At 41.4% G+C, this 22,965-nt stretch overlaps 1 protein-coding gene across 1 annotated transcript in view; it reads left to right on the top strand.

The window, feature by feature from the left end:
* Positions 1-22,965, top strand: part of LOC145357271 (myosin-IIIb) — a 148,178-nt gene that overhangs the window by 46,021 nt on the left and 79,192 nt on the right. The window contains exons 5-6 of the mRNA XM_080210522.1: positions 18,754-18,856; positions 20,977-21,133. Coding sequence (XP_080066648.1) covers positions 18,754-18,856; positions 20,977-21,133 — 260 coding nt within the window. The remainder of the gene's footprint in view (positions 1-18,753; positions 18,857-20,976; positions 21,134-22,965) is intronic.

Below are 22,965 nucleotides of genomic sequence, written 5' to 3'. Positions count from 1 at the left end.
TCGATGGTGGTAGGTCCTCAGAGCATATTCCACCCTCCAACCATGTGGGTTTGAAAGAAAGTAAGTTAGTTTGTTTATTAGTCACAGTAGGCTTACATTCACACTGTCATGAAGTTACTGTGAAAAATCCCTAGTCACCATATTCCGGTGCCTGTTCAGACACAGTGAGGGATAAATTTAGCATGGTCCATGCACGTAACCAGTATGTCTTTGGACTGTGGGAGGAAACCGGAACACCCAGAGGAAACCCAAGCACACGCAGGGAGAGCGTGCAAACTCCACATAGACAGTGACTCAAGCCAGGAATCGAACCCGGGTGCCTGGCTCTGTGAGGTAGCAGTGCTAACGGCTGGTGGGATGTTGGTGTGGTTTTAAAAAAACTCTCCAAACCTGCTCATTTCTAGTTTTAATGAAGGCATGGTAAGGCCAGGCAACTAATGACTCCCAGGAAGTGGGTGACTTAGTCAAATATTTCAATGAGATTGTTTGCCTCAGTTATTTCTCCACTGTAGGGTTAACCTATAAGTTGAATTGGTTTTTGGAGCAAGCAAGGAGCCGGATTAAAGATTTGCCTTTTGTTTTTGCTGTGCACATTAGCGTTGTAACTATGAAAAAGGAATTTTTTTAAACCAAGTAGAGGTCTCCACAGGGCTGGGAGGAGCAGAAGAGCCCACCCCAACCCCTCAAGCTCGCCTGTAAACAGCTTCGAGGATCAGTTTCCCTTTCCCACCCTCCTCCTGCTTTCTTCCCTTACTCCCTCCTTCCCTTATCTCGCCCTCCTCCTCTGATCCTTACTCTTCCCCATCCCAAACCCCTTTCCCTGTGGCTTTTCTGATGCATTTCTCCTGCCTTTCGCTGTGCCTGATTGAAGGGCTGCTCAGTCACCCACCAGCCTCCAGGCTTCCTGAACACACAACCACCGTCCGTCCAGCCTTCTCGGAAATATTTGAGACGGTCAACATTCCCTGAAGCTAATACTCCCGCCTGGATGAGGTAGCTGAACCTGTACAGTGTCTTGGTCCCAATGTCATGGATTCTGTGGTATTTTCACCTTTTCTCCAACCATTTCAGTCGCAGAGTTGACCGAAACATGCTGATTTAAGAGTAGCTAATAGGTGAGGTTGAAAGCAAGGGCTAAAAGAATAACATAATGGGAGTTTACGGCACTCTGTGCAATACAGGAGCTGTAGTGCGAATCTCGTCATTTAGGTGTTGGGAGTGGAGCCTCAGCATGCCTGAGAAGCTGGCTGTTGAGCTCTGTGGGGTGCCATTGTGTCAGTGCGTCAGGATCCCCAGTGGGCACTGCCTGGGCTCTACCCCGACCATTTGGGAGACTTTAATGGCTTTGTGTCCCGCCATTGAAGCAATCACATCTTGGTCCCTGTTGATGTGGACCATCTATAATCCTTACCGATAAGGACCTTAACCCTCCTCGCCGGTCAATGTAATAGAGCCCGGAAGATTGCATCTGGGGCTTGTTAATGAAATGTTGAGCATGGGGCTGGCAAGACGGTGAGAAACCTGGTGTGAACCCGATTTTTACACACCTCGCCCTATCTTACCGGCTCACTGTGTCTTTGACCGGCGTGGTAGGCCAGTAACATTGCAGCCCAAGTGTCAGTGTAGGAACATTTAGGTGGTGGTGACCATTGTTTCATAAGATTCAGGAGGCTGTGGAAAAAGGCAAAACAGATCGCAGAGTCAGAATAGTTACTTTGGGGAAACTTCAATGGAATGAGAGTAGATCTGGACTGAAGGTGTCTGAGGTTGGATGGGAAAATAGTCGCAGAACAATGGGCTACCATCAGCCATGATCGTAATGAATGGCGGCGCAGGCTTGATGGGCCAAACGGCCTCCTATCTTCAATGTTTCTGTGTTTTCTATGGAAGAAGAGAGGTAGCTTGGGCACAGTCAGTCAATGTATATTCATTTGAACTAGAAAAATAAGATAAACAAATCCAGAACTCTGTTAATGACAAAAGAGCTAGAAATCGAGGTAAGTAAAGATACTCATGACAGATATCATCAGAAAATATAATTGTGAGACACAATGAATAAAGAACATTCATTGAATCATAGAAATCCTACGGTGCAGGAAGAGGCCATTTGGCCCATCAAGTCTGCACCAATCTCAGTCCTACCCACTTATCCCGTGTCCGCCCACTAATCCCTCTAACCTACGCATCTCAGGACACTAAGGGGCAATTTCCAGCATGGCCAATCAACCTAACCTGCACCTAATCTTTGGACTGTGGGAGGAAACCGGAGCACAGGAGAAAACCCACTCAGATACACGGAGAATGTACAAATTCCATGCAGACCTAAGCTGGGAATTGAACCCAGGTCCCCGTGCTACTGTGCCACCCAAACGAGAGGTAAAGAAGCAAAGAATGAGTGTGAAAAGAGGCTGGCAGCCAACATAGAAGGGCATCTCAAGTCTTTTATAGGCATAGAAATAGCAAAAAGGAGTAGGGGCAATTAGGGACCAAAATGGGACTTTTGCATGGGAACAGAGGGAATAGCTGAGATACTGAGTGAATGCTCTGCATCTGCCTTTACCAAGAAAGATGTTAACCAGGTCATGGTGACTGAAGAGGTAATTCAAACGCTAGAAAGATTTCAGATGAATAAGGATGTAGCATTGGTTCAACTTTCTGTACTTAGTTGGTAAGGAAACAAGATCATGAGATGCATCCAAGGATACTGAAGGAAGTGAGAATGGAAACTGGGGAGGCACTGGCTGTAATTTTTTACACTTTCTTAGACTCAGGAGGCTGACGGAGGACTGGAGAAATGAAAACATTACTTTTTTTTGGAACAAGGGTGCAAAGATGAGCCTAGTGTGTGAGTCAACAGCTTCTTTCCAGCTGCCATCAGACCTTTGAATGGACCTACCTTGTATTAAGCTGATCTTTCTCTACCTTCTAGCTATGACTGTAACACTACAATGTACTCTGTCTCCTTTCCTTCTCTATGTACGGTATACTTTGTCTATATAGCATGCAAGAAGCAATATTTTTGACTGTATACTAATACATGTGACAGTAATCAAATTAAAAAAATGCATTGGTGGGGAAGCTTGGAGAAACAGAAATCCAGGGAAAAATTAATAGTCGCAGATAAGTGCAGGTTAATTAAGGATAAGTGGGCATGACAGTGGCATGGGAGATGAGGGGGAATGTGGAGGGGTAGGTACATGAGTGCCATGGGGCCTAATGGTCTTTAATCTAACTGGGCCAAAGCCTCAGGAAACTGAGGCAGGCCTACTAATCAGTCCACATCGCCACTTGCATGCCTCTGTGGCCACCTCTATATGGGGTGGCACAGTGGTTAACACTGCTGCCTCACAGCACCAGAGACCTGGGTTTGATTGATTGATTGAGTCGCTGTCTGTGCGGGATTTGCACATTCTCCCCGTGCCTAAATAGGTTTCCCCAGGACGCTCTGGTTTCCTCCCATAGTCCAAAGATATGCCGGTTAGGTGGATTGGCCGTGCTAAATTCTCCCTCAGTGTACCTGAACAGCTGCCGGAGTGTGGCGACTAGGTGACTTTCACAGTAACTGCAGTATAGTGTTAATGTAAGCCTATTTGTGACAAATAAATAAACTTAAACTTTAACTTTTTAACTAAACTGCTTCCAAGGTCATGGGGCCTGATCTTGCCTTGTTCCCTGGGTCATAAATATTGCATGTAGGGACTATTTATATGAAGAGGGAGATCTGCTAAGTCTAAGAAATTTCCCAATTCCAGCTTCCTGCCTAATTAGCAACAATCCAGTCCAATATCATCTTACCATGTCATTTTGTTTCATAATGCTCCTGTGAGGCACATTGGGGTTTTTTTTTACATTAAAGTGTGAGAATTTATTTATTAGTTTATTTTAATGTCACATATTGTCTTTCATTAACACTACAATGAGGTTACTGTAAAAATCCTCTAGTTGCCACACTCTGGCACCTGTTCGGGTACACTGAGGGAGAATTTAGCATGACCAATGCACCCTAACCAGCACGTCTCTTGGACTATGGGAAGAAACCCAGGCACAAACGGTGAAAATGTGTGGACTCCTCACACAATGATCCAGGCCAGGAAGCTAACTGGGGTGCACAAGTTATTTATGTACTTCAGTACTGAAATATACTTTTCAAAGCTTTACCATAAATCATTGTGGATATTAAAAAAAATCACTGAGTGTATTAAAAAAAATTGCAGTTCACTATAGCACTGGAAAATAGAAAGAAGTCCCAAAGTGTTTCACTGGAGTATAATCAAACACCCATTGATGAGATAATATGTAATGTTGACCAAAGCAAGGACACTTAAAGTCACATGCCGAGGTTTGGATCCAGGTATTCTTGAATTTTTGCAAAGGAAAGAGTGTTTTACTCTGCGATGTCTTACCATTTATACAGTAGCGTTGTATGTCATTCCCACACAATTCTTAAGGGAATGGTAGCAGAATAGTGATGCTTACTGGATTAGTAATCTAGAGATCTGGGCCAAGGAGCTGGAGACAGGAATTGAAATCCCACCGCAGCTGCCAGGGAATTTAAATTCAGCTAATTAAATAAATCTGGAGTTTAAAAGGCTATCATCAGTCATGGTGATCATGTGCAGTAATTAAAGGATTATTATAAAAACCATCTGTTTTACTAGGCAAGCAAACACACTGTCCTTGCCTGCTCTCCCATTTCTGTGAACCCTGACCTTCTGTAAACTTTAGGTTGACCCACAACTGCCCTTGAAAAATAGTCCAGTAATCCATCCAAGAGGGTGGAGCTTGTGGTGAGGAATGGAAACAATGACTTTGATCTTTCCAATATTTACTTGGAGGGCTTACCCACCAGAGAAGCATTCTTGACTGCTCAGTCTGTTTCCCTTAATATATTCCAAACCGGGAGAGTTTGACCCTGGAGCTGACCATTATGGATAGGTTATTCATGAAGAATGGTGTAATAAGTGACCTGCATAGTACATAACTTTCTAAACTGAGTGATTGCATCAATAGCCACTTGGATTCAGAAAGTTCTCCAGTGTTCCCAAGGCTTTGAGATGGCAGATGAAACAGTGGATACACTGGTAATAATCTTTCAAGAATCCTTATATTCTGAAAAATCCCCGAGCATTGGAAAACTATCAATGTAATTAACTCCTTTATCCAGCAAAGGAGGGACACAAAAACAAGTTACTATAGACCAATTAACTTAACGGTTGTCATTGGGAAAATGTTAGAGTCTATTATAAAAGATATAATAGCAGAGCTTTTATAAATGTATAATATAATCAAAGAGTGAGCATGCCTTAATGAAGGGGAAATCATGCCTGACTAATTTATTTGAATTCTTTAAGACAGTAATGAGCAGGCTAGATAAAGGGGAACCTGTGTAATGTACTTGGTTTTCAAAAATTGTTCAATAAAAATTGTTCCAAAAACATTCTAGGAAAACTGGAGCAATTTACGATGTTTTTTTTGTGGGAGTTCAGAGAAGAATCACCTATACTCTGTGCACTGCAGAGGTCACTAACTTATATATCATTATAAAATTGGGGGAAGGGCCTATACCCACCCGGGAGGCCAGCAGCATAGCGCCGAGCAGGCCACTGCACATGTGCTAATTTATTAGCACCAAGATCAGCCCATGCACAGTGGACCTGCATTGCCAGCCTCCCGATTGCTGGCATACTCAATCACTGCCTCCCCCCACCCCCCCGATCATGTCTGCAGTGGGACCAAACTGCCTCGTTCCCTTGGCACTGCCCCAGGCATTATCATATATTCATTATGTATCAAATCAAGTAAGGTCATTGCCTGCTCAAATTTCTAATGAAAACTACCCCAAAGTGAAACTGCAGGGCAGCCAGTGTAAAATGAAGCATTTTGGGTAGGAACAGTAGAACTCTTAATAATGTGGTATTAAATCAGAATCTCTCTTACTAGAATTATCCTTCTGCACTATTGGGATTTTATGATTCTATAATCATTGAGCATTGCAGGTTTGTACAGAAGCTGCTATTCCATTTGTTACTGTAGCAGCGAGAGTTTCTCATTCATGTCACTATGCCAGTGCGAGTGCAAACGGGCTGTGTCAGTATTCCATGAGTTGTTTCTTCTGCTGAACAAGGCAAAGATATTTCCGATCATGCAGAATGAAGAACGTTTTCATTGTCAGAATTGAATACAAGAGATTGCAGCGCGTAATTCATTAGTAAAACTTGCTGTCAAATAGAATCAGAGTCATGAATGTTTAAAAGTCCTTAATTCAGTTTTGAAGTCCTTGGTCCAATGAATATTCAGAGAGATCTACTATTCTTGTGCAGAAGGCGTTATGCTAAGATTTAGGCCTAATTCAAAGGCATTTCGTAGGCCTCTTGCTGCAAATATTCCCCAAAATACTTCATTGCTATCTGACAGTGAGTTCTAGAGTTCATTGAAAGAGCAACTACAGTACAGGAACTTGAGTGCTAATTAAATTTGTATAGTTACAAACATAGCAGAAAAAAAGTTGATTCCTAAGGAAGCCGCGTCATAAATTTCAAGTTTTTGAGGCAGTGGAGTTCATTCCTTGTGCAGAACTTGATTTAGTCTATACTGAGTTCTTTAACCCCCAGAAAAGAATGATCGTCATTACTGGAGCTTGTGTTCAGTGACAAGTACGTGTTCAGAACACGTCCACACACTCTATAGCAGCTCTATGGAATGCTAGGGCATAGATTCATCCCAATATTCCTCAGTTTATGCAAATCCTCAGCCAACCTATTCCCAACCCCTCTGGGGTCAATGGCAATTGTGTGAAATTTAGTCTCGATACTGAAATGTTAGAAGGGGTCATTAGCAAGGTCGTGGGGAAGCAGAAAATCAACAACTCTGCTTCTATTCAGTTGACTTGCTATTTTTTTTCCCTGCTGTAAAATTATTTTTGTCTTTGCAATCAAACGTTTCTGCTTTTTTTTTCCCATGACCTGAGTACAATAGACTTCTGCCTTGTCTTCCCTGCTTCCCAGCTTTGCCCTTGTTCACTGTTGTTCCTGCTTTAAAAAAACACAAGTTCTAGCTTTGCATAACATTGACCTCCTATAATTTACAACCGCAGCTACCAGGGGAAAACCATTTCTCCCTGCTCACTATCAGAGGCTTCATCATTTTGAACATGCTGGTCTAATGTTTCCTCAATGTGGTCTTGTTGGGTGGGGCAGGGTCCAAAAACTGACGTGATCACTTTTTAATAAACAATGCTCTTTAATGCCGACTGTATAAAATCAAATTCTGTGTAAGTTCAAATGCAGAAGTGCAAACAGAGCAGCAGCAAGATTGCACATTGTGGGTTTATTCCAGTAGGGAAGGTATTGCTGTCAGGGGTTATGACCCAATTCTGTATTGTAACTGGTGCTGTGTTACAATAACTCCCCATGCTCCATCAATAAGTGATTTTTAAACTGTTTACAGTTTCCTGACTTTCCTAAAACATTTTGTTATTACTCAAGTTCTTTGATTCATGAAAATATAGTGAATATTCTGTTTTTTTTTAAAATAGAAACAATCTGTTATTTTTGTAGTCTCACATTCTGGGATTCTAAGCCTGTGTAGGGACTTCCAAGTTCTTTTATGGAACTCTTCCCAGCAAATGTTCCCATGCTAACTTGTTATTGCACAACCAGATAGTGATCTGGAGTTAGTTTTAAGATCAATGAAAGGGGAGGGGAAGGAGACAGTGTTAGTTACATTCATAAAAGTTTAAATAAGTACGTGTTCTGTAACAACATAATCCTTAACTTCTGATGTGGTTCAGGAGAATTGATGGGAACAGATTGGTAACTGTTAATGACCTCTCTTCTGATTATTATTCCACACCCAATCATCCTTTCATTTCTGTGGATCAGGAGATTGGGCAGAGTGCTTCAAGGATAAACAGCACCTTTTTGTGCCTCTGCTGAAATTGAATTTTACCCTGATGTTTCTGTTCCAAGACTTGGGACCCTCCTAGTGTGTGCTTTTCTGTCTCCAACATGTAATATGTTGGTGTCGTAATTCACAGCATAATGGCTGCTTTGCAGGTTTAAAAAAAAAGACTTCGGACTCAAATATGGCTGGCAGGAACCACGTACTCATGAGTTGGAAATGTGCCACCTGCCATATTGCTAAAATTCAAAACAGCAATGTGCTATACTCCATGCCCGTAATAGGCCTTGGGTCCTTTGCATAAGCCCACAAAGAGCTTTTAACCTGGTTGAGGTCCCCAGTGCAAGACTAGTTTGCCATGAGGTACTAAGTTGTAGTGAGGTATGCTGTTCTGAATATATAAAAGGTGAGAGGCAAAAATAGCTATTGGAAAATGAGGCTGGAGAAATAATAATAATAGGAAACAAAGAAATCTCAATATTCCTCACTTTATGCAAATCCTCAGCCAACCTTTCCCCAACCCCTCTCGGGTCAATGGCAATTGTATGAAATTTAGTCTCGATACTGAAATGTTAGAAGGGGTCATTAGCAAGGTTGTGGGGAAGCAGAAAGTCAACAGCTCTGCTTCTGTTCAGTTGACTTGCTATTTTTTTTCCCTGCTGTAAAATTATTTTTGTCTTTGCAATCAAACGTTTCTGCTTTTTTTTTCCTATGACCGGAGTACAATAGACTTCTGCCTCGTCTTCCCCACTCCCCAGCTTTGCCCTTGTTCACTGTTGTTCCTGCTTTAAAAAAAACACAAGTTCTAGCTTTGCGTAACATTGACCTCCTATAATTTACAACCGCAGCTACCAGGGGAAAACCATTTCTCCCTGCTCACTATCAGAGGCTTCATCATTTTGAACATGCTGATCTAATGTTTCCTCAATGTGGTCTTGTAGCAGAGGAACTGAATAGTTAGCTTGCATAAGTCTTCATGGTAGAAATGGGATGCCAGAACTCCAGGAGAATCAGGGGGCACAGCTAAGTGTAGTGGCCATCACTAAGGAGAAGGTTCTGGAGAAACAAAGGTCTGAAGGTGGATAAATCACCTGGACTGGATGGACTACACACTACGGTTTTAAAAGAGGTAGCTGGGGAAATTGTGGAGGCATCGGTGATGTTCTTTCAGGGATTACTGGAGGTAGGGAGGGTCCCAGAGGGCTGGAAAGTAGCTAATGTAACACTGCTGCTTAAGAAGGGAGGGAGGCGGCAGATGGGAAATTATAGGCTGGTTAGCCTGACTTCAGCAAGATTTTAGATTCATTATTAAAGATGAGATCATGGAGTACTTGGAAGTGCATGATAAAGTAGGACTGAATCAGCATGGCTTCGTCAAGGGGAGAGAATTTCTGAGAGATCTGTTGGGAGTTCTTTTGAGGAGGTAACAAGGAAGTTAGATAAAGGAAAACCAGTGGTCATGATTGATTTACATTTCCAGAAGACCTTTGACAAGTGCCACATAGGAAATTGTTAAATAAGTTAAGTGCCCATTGTGTTAAGGGTAAGATCCTAATATGGATAGAAAATTGGCTGACTTGCAGAAGGCAGAGAATGGGGATAAAGGGGTCTTTTTCAGGATGGCAGCTGGTGACTAATGGTGTGTATAGTGGTCAATGCTGCGACTACAACTTTTCACAACTTGGAAGAAGGAACTGGAGGCACTGTTGCTAAGTTTGTAGCTGATACAAACATTGAAACATAGAACAGTACAACACAGAACGGCCATTCGGCCTTCAATGTTGTGCCAAGCTATGTCCAAACCCAAGATATGTAGCGGGATAGGTAGCATTGAGGAAGTAGGGGGCTGCTGAAGCACTTGGACAGGTTAAGAGAGTGGGCAAAAGAAGGAATACAATGTGGAAAGGTGTGAGGTTATACATTTTGGAAGGAGGAATGGAGACACAGATTATTTTCTGAATGGGGAAATGCTTAGGAAATCTGAAACACAAAGGGACTTGGGAGTCCTTGTTCAAGATTCTCTTCACCTTAACATATAGGCTCAGCCGGCAGTTAGGAAGGCAAATGCAATGTTAACATTCATGTCAAGAGGGCTAAAGTACAAGAGCAGGGATGTACTCCTGAGGATGTATAAGTTTCAGATCCCATTTGGAGTATTGTGAGCAGTTTTTGGCCCCATATCGAAGAAAGGATATGCTGGCCTTGGAAAGGGTCCAGAGGAGGTTCACAAGAATGATCCCTGGAATAAAGAGCTTATTGTATGAGGAACAGTTGAGGACTCTGGGTAAGTACTCGTTGGAGTTTAGAAGGATGAGGGGGATCTTATTGAAACTCGCAGGATACTGCGAGATCTGGATAGAGTGGAGGTGGAGAGGAGTTTCCACTAATAGGAAAAGCTGGAACCAGAGGGCACAACCTCAGGCTAAAGGGACGACCCTTTAAAACAGCGATGGAGGAATGTCTTCAGCCAGAGTGTGGTGAATCTGTGGAACTCTTTGCTGCAGAAGGTTGTGGAGGCCAGGTCATTGAGTGTCTGTAAGACAGGGATAGATAGGTTCTTGATTGATAAGGAGATCAGGGGTTATGGGGATGAGAAAAATATCAGCCATGATCGAGTCTGCTCTGCCAATCAATGGGCTGAGTGGCCTCATTCTGCTCCTATGTTTTATGGTCTAATGAAGTGACAGCTGAAATATTGGGAGTAAATTTTGTCTCCCAGATGTGTATGGGTTTAGCTTGTGTGGGAAGTAAAACCTTGAAACTGGCAAAAAATAATTAAAGGGAATGTCTGTTACGCTGCAACCAGCAAGGTTTAAAATACTCTTAAAAGAAAAACAGAGTTCTCCCTGCCCTCAGATTAAAGGAACGTGGTCTGGTGTCAGTTGCTAGTGCATCTTCCCAATCAGATTCCATCCACTCCCCTGGCTTCTGGTCCACTTCCTTCCCTATCACGCTTTCTACTCTCCATCATTCACTTACCTGAAAGGTTGTTACAGTCCGAATCTGTCACAATGGTAATGTTGGGTATGCTTTGAAGCTCACTGTTCACCATAGAATCGTAGAATTCCTACAGTGCAGAAGGAAGTCATTCAGTCCAGCCAGTCTGGGCCAAATCTTCCTGCTGTAACCCTGTAGTACCCTGCATTTGCCACAGCCAATCCACATAATTTGGACACCAACATTTTCCCTGTGTCTGTGTGGATTTTTTCTGGATGCTCCAGTTTCCTCTCATTAGTCCAAAGAAGTGTAGATTAGATGGATTAACCATGGAAAATGTGTGGGGTTATAGAGATAGGGTGGGAGAGAGCACATTGAGTCTGCATGGCTCTGTAACAGAATATTTTATCAATGGACTGAATGGCCTCTTCTACATTGTAGGGATTTTGTCATTCACATGCACTCCTTTCCTTTTTCCACCTTTCAATCAGTCCGATATCCAAAGTTCGCTGCTATTGGAAGGTTATTGTAGTGTGAATTATCCCCATCTGTTATTGTTGAAGGAAGTTTGGCCTTTCCACTTCTTTGAATTGGCTGCACAAGATAAAGTCACACGTGTAATGAAAAATATTGGAATTTATCTCGTTCATTTATAGTGGGATAAAGCTCACTGTTGTTGGACTTCTGGGCTCAGAGGAAGCCTTTTATTCAATGAAAGATGATTGCTGTATAAAGGTCACGCTTGTTATAAACACAAAAATGGGAATAAAGGGTTCCTTTAAAAGGAGAATTAAATGCTCAGATTGAAAGTACTTATAGTTGCCTAAGAGCAAGTTAACAAACTCTGGGTGTTTTGTGTTTTCACGACTAGAAGCTGATTGAATTTAAGACGTCTGTAACAGGACTCCCAAGTGAATCACGTGACTCTGTCCATCCTGTCGTCTTCCACTGAGTATTTTTCCACGCTTTGGGCATTGTAGCAGCAAGGGATTTTGTTTTCAGCAAAGCAAAAGCAGAAAAAGCAAAGCATAGATGTGATCCCAGCCAAACCAAAGTGAGTGTCTGTTTGCTGTGGTGATGATGTCTGTAAATAATGGCTTCATATGGATGCCTTTGATTTGATTTATTATTGTCACATGTATTCATGTACAGTGAAAAGTATTATTTCTTGCGTATTATAGAGACAAAGCATACCATTCATAGAGAAGGAAAGTAGAGAGTGCAGAATGTAGTGTTACAGTCATAGTTAGGGTGTAGAGAAAGATCAACTTAATGTGAGGTAGGTCCATTCAAAAGTCAGATGGCAGCAGGGAAGAAGCTGTTCTTGAGTTGGTTAGTATGTGACCTCAGACTTTTGCTCATTTTCCCAAAGGAAGAAGGTAGAAGAGAGTTTTTCCGGGGTGCATGGGGTCCTTAATTATGCTAAATGCTTTTTTGAGGCAGTGGGAAGTGTAGGCAGTCAATAGATGGGAGGCTAGTTTGCGTGATGGACTGGAATGTTGGTCCAGAGTGTGAAATTAGTGCCTTTTTTTCTTTTTCCTTTTGATCTCTGATTACTCCTCGTGACCGTATGCATGTCTATCCAATGAAAACACAAGTGGGAGTGAGATCCCCTTTCCTAGTCCCCTCTAGGTGCACTGGGTTGCATGAAATTCTGCAGAAATGAAATATGTAACAATACTTTAGCAATGATTTAGAGAAAATTGGATTAAAAACTAGGATTTGATTTGGTTTATTATTGACACATGTTTTGGGATATAGTGAAAAGATTTGTTTCTTGTGTGCTATACAGACAAAACATTGTTCGTAGAGCACATGGGGAGATGGAAAGGAGAGCGTGCAGAACGTTAGCCATAGCTAGGGTTTAGGGAAAGATCAGCTTAAGATATGGCAGTTCCATTCAAAAATCTGATGGCAGCGGGGAAAAAGTTGTTCTTGAGTCTTGGTTGGTACATGATCTCAGGCTTTTGCATCGTTTTCCTGATGTGTAGATGGAGCTATTGGATGGGAGACTGTTTTGCGTGATGGACCCAGCTACGTTCACAACCCTCTGCAGTTTAAGGGCTAGGTCAGAGCAGGAGCCATACCAAGCTGTGACACATCTAGAAAGGATGCTTTCTATGGAGCATCTGTAAAAATTGGTGAGAGTCATAGTAGACATGCTGAATTTCCTTAGCCTCTGGAGAAAGTAGAGGTGTTGATGGGCTTTCTTAAATATAGCGTCAGCATTGAGGGACCGGGACAGGTTGTTGGTGATCTGGACACCTAGAAACTTGAAGCTCTTGACCATTTCTGCTTGAATCAGACAGGGCCATGGCCTCCACTATGCTTCCTGAAGTCGTTAACTATTTCCTTCACTTTATTGACATTGAGGGAGAGGTTATGACTGTAAATCATGTTGTAAGGCCGGCATGTCTGTAGATTTAAAATAGTTATAGTGATCTGTATAGTTTGGATTATAATTGTGAAATTAATTCCTGTGGCAAATTGGACTGTTTATGATTTTTAAAAATCATTTTTGTTGCTCGAGGTCTTTCCATCATGAATTAAATGTGCAAAGTCACAGTAGTTTCAGAATTAGATGTGTATGCATTACTTTGGTTATAACCGAAGGATGGTTTTTATAGTGGAGTACGTTCTTTCTCTCTTATGTATCAGGGTTTTTCAATTACAATAACTGCGAAACCAGCAGAATTTGTGAAATTGGCAACTTTGGGAGCCTGAAAATGCTCTGTCCAACGTCTAATGTTGCTATCTGTAATTCATCTCTCCTCTACGAGTGCATTATTGAAGTCCTTGCACATGGAAATCCTTTTAAAAAATTGACGTGAATTTCCATTTTTTCTTAAAGACACAGTGTCGTAACAGCAGCCGACAGTTACTTTGATCCTGGAAAATTAATTTTTATATTTGTGGAATATGAAATTTCTCTATTCAACAAGAAAAATGCCCCAGATTTTAAAAATAAAATTTACTGCAGTTAGGGTATTTGCTAGAGTGGTTGGAGAGAGTTTAAACTAAAATGCCAGGGGGATGAAAGGAGTCAGAAGAGAGGGAATCAAGGTGTAGGAGGGAAATAAAATGAGTTGAGCCCTGGAGACTGTGTCAAACTTCAAGAAAAGCTTTTATTCCACATGCATGAGGGAGAGCTGCACTCAACTCTGAAACCTCCGGTTGCCCGTGAGTCCCCTCTGCCCCTGGTAGATTGATGTGGATATGCCGGTGTTGGACTGGGGTAAACACAGTAAAAAGTCTGACAACACCAGGTTTAAGTCCAACCGATTTATTTGATAGTAAACTCACTAGCTTTTGAGGTTTCCCACTTCTTCAGGTGAATGGAGAGTTCTGGCTTCAGCAAGAATGGAGAGTTCTGAGGCCAGAACTCTCCATTCACCTGAAGAAGAGGGAAACCTCGAAAGCTAGTGAGTTTACTATCAAATAAATCGGTTGGACTTAAACCTGGTAGGTTGATACAGGTTTTTAGTCACAAAGGTTTACATTAGCATATTAATTCCTCGAGTTGGATCAAAATAGTTCTTTTAATTTTGTTATGTAGACTGATTAACAAAGTTGTACTGAACAATCAGTTTCTTGGGCAGTTCCATTTATCTGATGATAATGTCAGTGTTGTATTTACTCAACCAATTTGCGCTGATGTGTTAATTGTTATTCTCCTCTGCTAGATTATGGAAGACTATACCCGCCCCCAAATTAATTTGGTTTTGTTTATTTGGTTGGGAAAGAAATGAGTTCCATAGACTATATGGAGCCTGGCTGTCTTGATGCCGGTTCTCCCATTGTTGTGATAATTCAAGCAATCTCCTGCACATCAGAAGTTGATAGCATGAGTTAATCATTATCTGTTGGCAAAACAGGCCTCTAGCTGTCTGCATTAACCCTTTCCTTCCCTCTGGTGAGGTCTGGCTCTCTGGGCTTGCTCTATGTAGCCTTGCGTGTATTATACTGAAATTAAGTATGAACGGACATATAAATTAAAATATAAAAGACACGATCCATGATATTGCCCTACAACACAAGGACATAAACAAAATAGAGAAAGAGGAATGAGAAGGGGGTTAGGTAGAAGGCCAGAATCAAACAGGGCCTCAGTGAAAAATAGTGGGAATGGGAAAAGGAAATATCAAAAAGATGAGCCTTGAAGCTTTGTGCTTTAACATATAGAATGTTCACAATAAAGTGGATGATCTTATTTAGTAGTCACAAGTAAGGCTCACATTAATACTGCAATGAGGTTGCTGTGAAATTCCCCTAGTCACCTCATACCAGCACCTGTTCAAGCCAAATCGCCTAACCAACACATCTCTCAGACTATGGGAGGAATCTGGAGCATCCAGAGGGCAGACATGGGGAGAACATGCATACTCCACACAGACAATGACCCAAACCAGGAATTGAACCTGGGTCCTCAGCACTGTGAGGCAGCAGTGCTACTCACCACGATGCAAACAGATATGATGTAGCTGCGATTGTGAAGACATGGCTCGAATGGAATGGAATTAAACATTCAGGGGTATTCCGTGTTTAGGAAGGACGGACAGAAAGGAAAAGGCAGTGGAGTTGCATTGCTGGTTAAAGAGGAAATTAACACAATAGCGAGGAAAGATATTGGCTCCAACCATGTGGCATCTGTTTGGGGAGAGCTGAGAAACACCAAAGGGCTAAAAATGTTAGTGGGGATTATTTGTAGATCTCCAAACTCCAGTGTTGCTGCTGGGAATGGCATTAAACAGGAAATTAGATGTGCATGCGATAAAGGCACATCAGTAATTATGAGTGACTTTAACCTGCATGTAGATTAGGCCAATCAAATTAATCACAATATCGTAGCAGAAATATAGTGTTAGATCCATGAAAGCGGCATACAAATTGGCTCAGAGAAAACAGCAAGCCTGACAATTGGGAACAGTTTAGAACTCAGCAAATTGGACCAAGGGATTGATTAAGAAGGGAAATAAGAGAGTAAGCTTGTGGGGAACTTAAAAACTGACTGTGAAGAGAAAAAGATTATGACAAATATCGATCCCTCACAGTCAGAAACAGAGGAATTTATAATATGAGACAAAGAAATAGCTAATGAACTAAATACATTGGTTCCCTCCTCCATACAGGAGGACACAGATAACATACCAGAAATGTTAGGGAACACAGAGTTTAGTGAGAGGGGGGGATCTGAAAGAAATTAGTACAAGTGGAGAAATGGTGTTGGGGAAATTGGGATTGAAGGCTGATAAATCTCCAAAACCTGATGATCTACATCCATGAGCACTTAAGGAAGTGACCCTATATGTAGTAGGTGCGTTGGTGCTCATCTCCCAAGATTCTATAGACTCTGAAACAGTTCCTACAAATTGGAGGATAGCTAAAGGGAGGTAGAACGGAAACAGGGAATTATAGACTACTCAGCCTGACGTTGGTAGTTGGGAAAATTCTAGAGTCCATTGTCAAAGATTTTATAACAGAGCACTTGGAAAACAGTGGTAGAATCAGACAGATTTGTGAAAGGGAAATTGAATGTACTGGATTTGTAAGGGTGTACACCTCCAAAGATGTGCGGATAAATTGCCCCTTAGCATTAGGGGATTAGCAGAGTAAATATGGGATAGGGTCTGGGTGGGATTTTTGTCGGTGTAGACTCGATGGGCCAAATGGCTGCCTCTGCACTGTAGGGATTCTATGATTTTATGTAACTAGTGGAGTTGAAGGGATGTCAGGCAGGGGAGGGAAGGGAGTGTGTCAGTGGGTGTGGTTTATTTGGACTTTCAGGAGGCTTTCAACAAAGTCCCACACAAGAGATTAATGTGTAAAATTTAAAGTGCATGGGATTGGGGATGATGTATTGAGATGAATAGAAAACTGGTTGGCAGACAGGAAATAGAGTAGGAATAAACTGGTAATTTTATGAATGGTAGGCAGTCATTCGTAGGGTACCTCAGGGATTGGTGCCAATACCTTGGCTATTCACAATGTATATTAATGATTTAGATGAGGGAGCTAAATGTAATATCTGAAGAAAAGTAGAGGAAATGGGTTAATCTGGTCACTGCACACCAGGTAAGAAAACTTGGCAGGAAAAATGAATTAGGACTTGGAGAAATAGGGGTTATGTGTAACAGCCAGCGTGGATTTGTCAAAGGGAAGTAATGCATGACTAACTTGATTGAGTTCTTTAATAAATAGGGGATTGATGGTAATACTACAACTGATGTGTATGTAGATTTTCAAAAAGTGTTTGATAAAGCACCAGATAATAAATTTGTTAATAAAATGAAGATTGTGATATTAAGAGGGCAATAGCTGTGTGAATGAAAAGGTGGTCAAGGCCTTGGAGAGGATGTGGAGAAAATTTTCCAGAATAGTCCCACTTATGCGGTGGGATTGGGAAATCTGGGATGTTCTCCTTACAGCAGGTATTGTTGAGGGTAGATTTTTTTGAGCGTTGCTCTTTCCAATGATAAAGGACAGTGAACACAAGGGACACATGACCAGTAGGACTGGTTAAGGGTAGAACTGGAGTTGACCAGAGGGGACACATGGAAGGTAATTGCCAATGGAATCTGAGGTCACATGAGGGGGAAAAAGATTATGCAGCACATTGTTATTATCTGGAATGCTTTACCTGAAAGGATGGTGGTTTCAAAGTAACTTTCAACGGCAAGTTGGATAAAGTTAAGATCAGCAGAATGGCCTTCTACTGTGCTGTATGATTGTAATATTCTGTGGTTATCAAAATGTTCTCCAACTTTTACATTGGAGGAAAGAAAATCTGTTAATTTGGTTGTGGTTATTACATGTAACATTCATCTTCTGTCATGTGCCGATTAGTCACACTGCCTTTAACAGCAAACTTCAAACTCTAGACTTCCAACCCCAGGCCTACATTTGCTTCATGGCATGAAGATTGCATTAGGATTTTTAGTCCTCCATCAAATGTCATCAGATTATCATTTTATTTTCTTCCTTTTTCATAGACAATAGTATTTCTTCAATTAAAAGCCAACAGCCATTTTTCCTGATGTCAGCACACCATGAGGGGCCCACCCAGTAGCACTATTTATAGAGAGAGCCATTTCAGTTGTGGTGCTTTTGACTAGTTTTGCTGCTGCAAAGTTAGTGAAAATACAGAGCTTTGTGTTATTGGAAGAATTAATTGATCCTAGTATCAGGGGAGCTAGCAGGATAAATATGTGGGGTTATGGGAATAGGGCCTGGGTGGGATTGTGGTCGGTGCAATCTCGATGGGCCGAATGATGACATCCTGCACTGTAGGGAATCTACAATTCTATGAATTGATGGTCAGAAGGGAGCAGTGCTGGACCTTTGGAATAAATGGTGTGACTTTGAAAGACCTGAACAGAGAACCTGTTCCAAGTCATGGGGGCTATAGTTGTAGTACCCTCTGGGCTACAGCGTGAAGGAGTTGGACCAGAGCTAGTAAAGAGAGGAAGCTAATCACAGGGAGAAACATGACTCTGGAGGTGGTCCTGCCCACCTGGGGTGCGCAGACAAGACCTCTTTGCTACTGGCAATGCAAACAGGGCCTGTGTTAATAGTGGTTGCACTTCACCAAGTAAGTGGTCGCAGAATTGTGCCATCTCTTTGAACTGGATCTGCAGCCACAGAACAAAGTGAGGATGGCATTGCCAGTGGATAGCAATATAACCCTCAATTTCTACAAAAATGGACCTTCCCAAACTATTCCGTGGCGTGGTCAACATCTCTCACTTTGTTGCCCATCACTATATCTGGATTAGCTCTTGTATGCAATGAGAGTCCATTATTATCTTCTGTCTAACTGTTTCTATAGGTGGGGGAAGGAAGTCAATGATTGGTCTTGAGCCCCTTTTGTATTTAATATTTAAGGTTTTAATTTATAAAAAAAAATTTTTCTTATTGCAGGTGAATCCACTTCTGGAAGCATTTGGAAATGCCCAGACTGTAATGAATGATAACAGCAGTAGATTTGGGAAATATATTCAACTGAGATTCCACAATACTGCAGGTAAATGTATCTCCCATACATCAGATCTACAGATAACAATTGATACTTGGTTGCAGTGCATTCCTTTCTAATTCTTTTTCTATTTTTGGTTGCTGGATCACATCCCCAGTTATGGGGATGTGATGAGTGGCACAGTGGTTAGCACTCTTGCCTCATAGCACAGACACCTGGGTTCAGTTCCAGCCTTGGGTAACTGTCTGTGTGGAGTTTGCACGGCTTCCTCTGCCTGCATGAGCGTCCTCTGGGTGCTCCAGTTTCCTCCCATAGTCCAAGATGTGTGGGTCAGGTTGATTGGCCATGCTAAACTGTCTCTTGGTGTCAGGGAATTAACAGGGTAAATACATGGGATTACAAGGATAGAGCCTGGGTGGGATTGTTGTCTGTGCAGACTCGATGGGCTGAATGGCCTCATTCTGCACTGTCAGGATTCTACGATATAAAAGCAAAGTACAGCAGATGATGGAAATATGAAATAAAAACAGAAAATGCTGAGTAGTTCCAACATTTTCTTTTTTTTGTTTCCATTTTTCAGATGTTCAGTTCTTATTCTGCACTCAGATCCAAAATAGTTGATCCTTAACAATTATTTACAATATATATTAATGACTTAGATGAGGGAGTGAATGTACTATTGCCAAGTTTACAGATGAGACAAAAATAGGTAGGAAAACAATGGTGAGGATGGCACAAAGTCTATAAAGGACTATAGACAGGCTGGTGAGAGAGCAAAACACTTGGGCAGAAGGAATATAATGTAGGAAAATGTGAAGCTATGCATTTTAGTAGGAAGGATAATGGAACTGAATATTATTTAAATGGAGAAAAACTACAGAAAGCTGCAGCTCAAAGGATTTGGGAGGCCACGTGCATAATGTACAAAAAGCTAGCATACAAATTCAGGTAGTGGGGAAAACCATTGAAATGTTGGCCTTTATTTTAAAAGGGATGTTGGCCTTTAATAAAAAGAATGGAGTATAAAAATAGGGAAGTCTTGCTAAAACTATAAAAGGCACTAGTTCAACCACATTTTACTGTGAACAATTTTGGTTCCTTATCAAACGAAAGATATCTTGGCAATGGGGGCAGTCCAGAGGTTTACTTGGTTGATCACAGGTATGGAGGGATATTCTTATAAGGCGAGATTGATTAGGTTGGACTTGCACTCACTAGAATTTAGAAGAATGAGAGGTGACCTTATTGAGACATTATCAGATTCTGAGGGGGCTTGACAGGGTAGATGCTGAGACGTTGTTTCCCCTTGTGGGAAAGTCTAGGACAGAGAGCATAATCTCAGAAATAAGGAGTTGCCCATTAAACACAGATAAGAAGCAACTGTCTTTGAGGATAGTGAATCTGTGGAATTATTTCACAGGCAGCATGATTAAGTCTGTATAAGGCTGAGATAGACAAATCTTTAATCAGTAAGGGAATCGAGGGTTATGGGGATAAGGCAGGAAAGTGGAGTTGAGGATTATATCAAGTCAGTCGTGACCCCATTGAATGGCGGAGTAGATCTGATGGGTGCGGATGACCACCTTCTGTTCCTATGTGCCTGCAGAAATGGCTGAGTAAGCCACTCACTAATAGGTTCAAGAAGAAAGCCCACTTTCTCATGTTAACTGGGGATTGGCAAGAAAGTCGACCAAATCTTGAAAATGAATCTACTAAAGAGACTTTATCTCCCTGAGGCAAACCTGTATAAACACCTGAGCCAGACATTGCCTACAGTACCAATGACTGATCAGCTAACCTAGTTGGAGTCTAGGGTTCTTGCCACTAAGTGTTAATGAATATCCCAGTGTTCTGGTGGTATGTTGTATAGTTTTATCCAGATTACCACTCAATAATTTGCTGATGAGTATTCATGCAACAGATGCCCCCAAAATGGATAACATCTCATGGCCCCTACTTATTATGACCATTCTGTAGTTCTTTATTTTTATTCCGTACATTTTATTTAAGTTGTTTCCTTCTTGAGTCACTACCTAACAGATGAGTTAAATTGAGGAAAATCTGGCCAGTGTTCTCATAAAAGCCAGATTTAAGATTAGATAGTAACACTGACTCCATCCAATGAACTGAATATAATATGTGTAACTTGTAGCTTCATTTTTAAACAGTGAAAGGTGCTAAAATCAATGAATACCTTTTGGAAAAATCTCGGGTTGTACACCAGGATGAAGGCGAGAGAAACTTCCATATTTTCTACTATATGTTTGCTGGAATATCCGCTACTGACCAGGAAGTCTACGGTCTTTTAGACCCCAAGTTCTACAGGTAATATTCATTCCAGAAATTCCTCACATGTTGACTTGACTTGGTTCCTACTGTCAAAGTGTAGGTTATTATTCTAATAGAATTCTCAAATGCGCACATCCCATTCTAGTTAAGGTAGTAATTTTGATTTTTTTCCGTAGTTGTTTACAATTCCCTTGTTAATATTTTGAAATATCAATACATTTTGGGGGCAATGATTAGCTCTGCTGCCTCACAGTACCAGATACCCAGGTTCAATTCCAGCCTCGCGTGACTGTACTTGTGTTTGCGTGGGTTTCCTCTAAGTGCTCTGATTTCTGCAAACTGTTCAAAGATGTGTGGGTTAGGTGGATTGCCACGTAATGCCACATTAACCTTAAGGCCAGGGGAATGTGCGGGGTAAATGAGGGGTTATGGAAATAGGGCCTGGGTGGGATTGCTGTCAGTGCAAACTCAATGGGATGAATGGCTTCCTTCTGCCCTGTAGGGATTCTATGAGATAAGGTTCAAAGAAATGGTCAGTGTTGAAGGAATTGGAATCTGAGTCTGAAAGAGATCCTACAGTGTGGGTAAAATTGTTGGGAAGTTGCAAACAGAGAACTTGTTAGGTTGCCGCACTTTATTTGAGCAGATTAGTACTATTGAGTTTATTGCAGAAGTTGTTACCTGCAGCATGTGTCCTTGAAGGAAACTATGTTCCTTCACTTTTAGGGAAGTGGTTTCAATGATTTGAAGTGCGGGTTGTTAAAGCTCCATGATGCCATGCAGGATAGTGATAACCAAAACCTCATTAACCCATCAGGCATTAAAATTGATGCAAGTAACAGGTCTGCATATGGTGTAACATACATGGGACTGGACTTCACATGACAAAGATGGAACGAAAACTGCAAGGGTCCGCTCAGTCATGTCCCTGCCATCTCTGCATATCCAATTAAATGGCAGATGGCCAATTAGCAGTCATCCAGCCAGGAAGAGGCCAGTTATAGGTGCAAAAGAAGCTTCCATCCTGACCACAAACCCTTTGTCTTGCTCCCTTCCAAACATGCAGATGTTATCAGGGCCAGTTTCTCTTGCCTGTTTTTAGATGCCACAATATGTAGTCAGTTCTTGTGACTTTGATTTACCATAAAAATAATAGTGTTGAAATGTTGTTGCAGCTAACTTCACAGTGGAATATGAATCACCCCTTGGTGTGGCTGCATAGTATGAGAATAGGCACTGATAGGTTGGGACTTCCATGTTGTAAAAGGGTAATGTCACAGTCAAGACTAGAACCTGTGAAATGTTTCCTTCCTGGTATCCTGAAAGAAGACCAATAAGCCTCCCTCAATCAATATTTCATGGAACTGTAAACAGTTAAGCTGTTTTTAAGAGCCTGGTGTCTTTACATTTTTCAATGACTAATACAACTTTCCCGAAAAATCTTCATCCATGAAGAAATGCCAAGAAATTATCATTGCAAACATAAGCCTCTGCCTTTTGAATACAGAATTAATTGCACTCAAAAAGACTTAAGTTGGTCATTAAGGGGTCGTCAGTTCTTTCTTAATGTGATAAGTCAATCATTTCACTATTCTTCTTTGATTAATCTCAGAAGAATTTCTTTAAGATTTGGCAATGGATTGGACCCACATACTCGTGTCCCTTGCATTTGGGCTAAATTGTCTTTCAAAATAAAGATTCAAAATAACTCTGATTCAGTTGAAGTGTCCAAACATTTCTTTCTTTCGTGTATTCCACTTTGTTTATTAGGAAGATAATGATACAAATCCTTTTCAATAGCTCCTGAAGTCTATATTTTATTTTGTTTGCTCCTCTTTCCCCAGGGATGCATTACTGCATTGTTTCTT

Source organism: Carcharhinus amblyrhynchos, chromosome 1 (assembly GCF_965287045.1).
Source record: "Carcharhinus amblyrhynchos chromosome 1, sCarAmb.v2.hapA, whole genome shotgun sequence".
Taxonomy (NCBI): Eukaryota; Metazoa; Chordata; class Chondrichthyes; order Carcharhiniformes; family Carcharhinidae; genus Carcharhinus; species Carcharhinus amblyrhynchos.
Note: the sequence above shows the minus strand (reverse complement) of the source record. Positions and strands in the feature narration are given on the sequence as shown.